Genomic DNA, 4,707 nt, shown 5'->3' with positions numbered 1-4,707 from the left:
ATGATATAGCCACTTGAGCCACGGTTTTGACAGAAGGTTTAAGTGATGCAAAGTATGTTACAGCTAGTTGGGTTCCATCTTCCATACCCGCTTCTCTTCTCATCTTTTGAAACCGATTCGAATATTCCCTATTACTTTCATAAGGAGCTTGACGCATAGAGCCAACTTCAACCATTAGCAAAAACTTTCGATACGGAGTATCAAAGTGGTCAAGAACAATAGGACGGACTTCCTTCCAGGTGTAACGCTTGTTCATTAGGGCTTCACGGGACCAAGAGACTTGTTCTGGGTTCATGCATAAAGGTAATAAGCGTTCCCAATTTGAATTAAGTGACAAACCATGAGCATGTAGTACCGTTTCAAACGTATTGCAGAAGTCATAAGCAGAATCAAAGGGGTCTGACTTTTTCTTCCACAGTGCCTCACCACGTAATTGTAACACAGGTAAATCATTTGGGACTACTAAACGCACCGAACCAAGAATTTCAGAGCCATTTGAGTCTTGCTTATCATCAAAAAGAGAGATCATTGATTTATGGGCTTCTTGTGCAGCCACTATCTTCTGTTCAAATTCTCTATACAACGACAAAGCTTGCAATGTTTCTGGACTATCAGGACTAGATTGGTTTGAATTCATGTACGCAGCAAACAGAACCAAAGCTTGTTTTTTCATATCCTTGATCATACCAATGCTTTTAAGAGCTACATCTTCAGGTTTAGGCGTTACAGGAGTAGGAGTGTCTTCTTCCATAGGAGTAATATCAGAGTGAGCATATTTACTGGCCATAGTACCCAGTTGGACAGAAGGATTCACAGTAGATGGAGAATCAGTAGGATTGCTAGTACCATCAGCAATTTCACCGAGAGTGTTTTCAGACATACGTATTTTAAATTTCAAATAAAGAGCAAAATTCAAAAAGTAAAATGTTGTATAATGGTTTAAATAATAAAGGAAAAGGTAAAAACAAAGATCAAGAAACAGTTTGGGTACTTTTTGAGACTGATCTTTATTTCAGTTTAAGTTAAAGTAAAAATTATTCTAATTGAAGGCAGGTATTTATATCTTATTGAGTGAGTGGCTTGATATCTTCTATTGTGATCGTTCTTCTAATATTCAGGTACTTTAGCAAGTGTTATCTATAATTATGATTATGAAAACTTTTCATTTGTTCTTTTGTATGTCTGTCATAGATTATCTTTTATTCTGGGAATTCCTCACTGATTTGAATAACGTTATTTTACGCGTTATTTCAATTATGTGAAAGATTAGCAATATTCCTGACATTGGATTGGATTTGGTTATTTTAGTTGATACTTCTTCTTATCAAAGAACTCTCATGAATACAATGCATATTCTTTTAGAATATGTTTAATTGGAATTGATTGTATGATCTTATTTAAATAAACTTATATTTCATTTTATTTTAATTATGATCTTGTATTAAGACTTATATTTATTAATGTCAACTACAATCAGTTACTGTTCTACAACACATCCTATGCCTTTTGGCTCTATGGCTTTGAACGCTTGAATGGCGATGTCAAAAAAATCAACATCAACTACAAGACAGGCTTTGAAACCACATATGTTACTATGCTTACACAAATTATCCACACACAAGACCTTATCCATTCATTACCAACCCTCATTAACACCAACAATCAAGGCATGCTTCTACTGATCAACTTCATAAAGGAAATAGGCGAGGTTACGAATGACGAGAGTGGTTTAACGCCATTTGATTACTCTCAATTCATAGATGGACCAAGTCTATTTAACCTGACAATTACTGGTAGTGAGCCTCTGCCACCACAAGCCCTTCATTCAGAAATCAACATCAAACAACAAACTTTATGCATCGAACACTATGAAATCTTACAAAACTACTATATGAATACTTATGAAATACCTATGCCCAATACGATCAATACAAATATACAATCATTTAAAAAAATTAACTTGCTTGGACAACGTTACCAACAATCCGACAATCATTCATCATCATCATCATACAGTAGCTTACAAAATTGTACAAGTGTTTTGCATTTTTTGCTTCCGTAGGATTTATCGATACCAAAACAATAAATAAACAGCAGCATGTTGTACATCATTCGAAAGTATAGCTTCTTGTCTTTCTTTGAGTACTATTCAGTCGGCGATAAAGTCATTGTGGATGGAGTTATGACCGCTTACAAATGCCGACTGCACTTGTACAATTTTGGAACCGCTTCAAATATTTCAATATCAGCTCATAATCTTGCTCGCCACAGCGCGTAAACCACCAAAAAAGATTTTTTTTTTATTCTTCAATGCTCAAAGTATCTTTTTCTTTCTTTTTCTGTCATTTTTCTTACACCTATAGGAACTAACTGCTATATAAAAGCGTACCAACGTCCAATATGCAACCTATCAGTGAAGATCTTCGTAATCGTATCATCAGCTGCTTAAAAAATGGATACTCTATATCAAAGCAGTAAAAATAACTGGAGCAAGTCGTGGAACTGTTCATAACGTTCGAAAAACAATAAAAAACGACGTAAACAGTATTAAAGCAGGTCGCCCCAAGTTGCTCAGCAGCAGCGATGATCAGTATTTAGTCCGATTAGTAACTGTTAAAGGTCAAAAGAATGCAGTAGAAGCCAGGAACACACTCGAAAATGACTTTCAAAAGATTGTATCAGCCCAAAAATTTCGAAGGTCGCTGCGTAGGTCTGGTTCAACCTCTTTTGTTAAGCCCCAAAAACCATTGCTCAGTGAAGCAAACAGATGAAAGCGATTGGGCTGGGCTCTTAATCACGTTGACTGGACCATAGAACACTGGAAACGCGTGATTTGGTCTGATGAGACTAAAGTAAATCGCTTTGGATCGGAAGGTAAGCTTTATGCATGGAAGCAACCAAATGAGAAGCTTAAAAGAAGGCACGTAAAGCAAACCGTAAAACATGGTGGAGGATCGCTTATGGTTTGGAGCTGCATTAGCTGGTACGGGGTTGGGTATATTGTCGACGTAGGCAAGAATATGGACAAGAACGTCTATTTATCTGTATTGCAAGATGATTTGGTGAAGTCTATGACCGACTATTGTAAAGAAAATGGCCTGCGAATGACTGATTTTGAATTTATGCAAGATAACGATCCCAAACATAAGTCCAAAATCGTATCTGAATGGTTGTCTAAACAGGATTTTACAACAATGGAGTGTCCTCCACAGTCTCCAGACTTAAATCCAATTGAAAACATGTGGAATACCTTAAAAAAACGCTTGCTTAAACAGTATGATTGTCCTCCAGCCTCTATGGATGAACTATGGACTCGTACGTTCGAGACTTGGCATGAAATTATCAAAAAAGAATGTCAAAATTATATTGAAACTATGCCTCAACGATGTATTGGCATTATAGAGAACAAGGGTCTTTGGATCAACTTTTAATGCACACATTTAAATAAAAACTTTATTCTAAAACATCGGTTCCAAAATTGTACAAGTGCAGTCGGCATTTGTAAGCGGTCATAACTCCATCCACAATGACTTTATCGCCGACTGAATAGTACTCAAAGAAAGACAAGAAGCTATACTTTCGAATGATGTACAACATGCTGCTGTTTATTTATTGTTTTGGTATCGATAAATCCTACGGAAGCAAAAAATGCAAAACACTTGTACAATTTTGTAAGCTACTGTATATTCAAGCCATTATGAACAACCAACTACGAATTGGCCAAATATCATTTTTTTTCTCACATTCATTCAACAATTCCATTCACTATTTTGCATTCGTCAATTGGTACAGCCATGTGACTCAACATTTTCCCACCTTCGATGGTACTGGCATCCAAGTGTGGAAGAATCAATTTGATCCAGTTTCAAGCAACAATATACTTCCAATCTACAGAATTTTCAATCCTGTTGCTGTATGCCCTTATGTTGATAATCACCTTCTTACTCTCGCTCTGCCAAGACGAATTTTTATGTAACAAATATACCAAGCCATTAAAACACTATTATTATTTTATTATATATTTTACTAAAGAACCATGCAATAGTTTTTTCTTTTTTTTTTCTTTAAAAATTTTTATTCGATTTGTGAAGAGACAACAAAATAAGAAACAAAAAAAAAAAAGAAAGAAAATGCCTACTGCATTGGATTGGCAGCAGCAAAGGAAGAAGAAGAGGCAGAAACAGAGGTTGGAAAACCAAGACCAGGAGAAGAAAAAGCCCAGGAAGGAAAATCAGTATCATCGAGCTTGTCAGGGAACTCCACCTCAACGTTTTCTATTATTCTTCTAATAGTTGGCGGAGCCCCCTTTTTCTTCGTGGATTCCTTGTATTTTTTTTTGCAACTCTTCGTGGAATTGCACCACCTGTAGATTGATTAAGGTATATTAGAAAATGAAATTTGTTACCAACATTTTACTTCGTTGCTCCTAAATGATGGCCTTTTGACCACGAACGTACGACCGTTCGCGTCCTCTGGCCCATCTTCTTCATCTGACGTCCAGTCAACAGTCAGAATTTTGCCAGCGAACGGGAAACGGGCGTCGAACGCTGAAGGGTTAGCCATGTAAATAGATCTCCTGTTAGAGAGTTTCTATCATAAGGTGTTAATGTAAGCATTTTCTATATTTTATAATATAATCTTCTAAATATTAAATACTCACCAAAAGACACGGCTACGACAGGTGTTTTTGTGAAACAACTGTCTCCC

At 36.3% G+C, this 4,707-nt stretch overlaps 4 protein-coding genes across 4 annotated transcripts; 2 read left to right on the top strand and 2 right to left on the bottom strand.

The window, feature by feature from the left end:
- Window positions 1–38: 38 nt before the first annotated feature.
- Window positions 39–880, bottom strand: RO3G_15584 (uncharacterized protein; the record flags this gene model as incomplete). The annotated part of the gene is made up of 2 exons (XM_067670168.1): window positions 39–103; window positions 136–880. The coding sequence occupies 2 exons, from the start codon at window positions 878–880 to the stop codon at window positions 39–41; spliced, it is 810 nt and encodes a 269-aa protein (XP_067526269.1).
- A 1,572-nt stretch (window positions 881–2,452) lies between these two features.
- Window positions 2,453–2,771, top strand: RO3G_15583 (uncharacterized protein; the record flags this gene model as incomplete). Its single annotated transcript, XM_067670167.1, has 2 exons — window positions 2,453–2,474; window positions 2,557–2,771. The coding sequence occupies 2 exons, from the start codon at window positions 2,453–2,455 to the stop codon at window positions 2,769–2,771; spliced, it is 237 nt and encodes a 78-aa protein (XP_067526268.1).
- A 249-nt stretch (window positions 2,772–3,020) lies between these two features.
- Window positions 3,021–3,431, top strand: RO3G_15582 (uncharacterized protein; the record flags this gene model as incomplete). Its single annotated transcript, XM_067670166.1, has 1 exon — window positions 3,021–3,431. One exon carries the CDS (start codon window positions 3,021–3,023, stop codon window positions 3,429–3,431), a length of 411 nt encoding a protein of 136 aa, XP_067526267.1.
- Window positions 3,432–4,134: 703 nt separating this feature from the next.
- Window positions 4,135–4,563, bottom strand: RO3G_15581 (uncharacterized protein; the record flags this gene model as incomplete). Its single annotated transcript, XM_067670165.1, has 2 exons — window positions 4,135–4,274; window positions 4,458–4,563. 2 exons carry the CDS (start codon window positions 4,561–4,563, stop codon window positions 4,135–4,137), a joined length of 246 nt encoding a protein of 81 aa, XP_067526266.1.
- Between the last annotated feature and the right edge of the window lie 144 nt (window positions 4,564–4,707).

Source organism: Rhizopus delemar, genomic scaffold (assembly GCF_000149305.1).
Source record: "Rhizopus delemar RA 99-880 supercont3.16 genomic scaffold, whole genome shotgun sequence".
Taxonomy (NCBI): Eukaryota; Fungi; Mucoromycota; class Mucoromycetes; order Mucorales; family Rhizopodaceae; genus Rhizopus; species Rhizopus delemar.
Note: the sequence above shows the minus strand (reverse complement) of the source record. Positions and strands in the feature narration are given on the sequence as shown.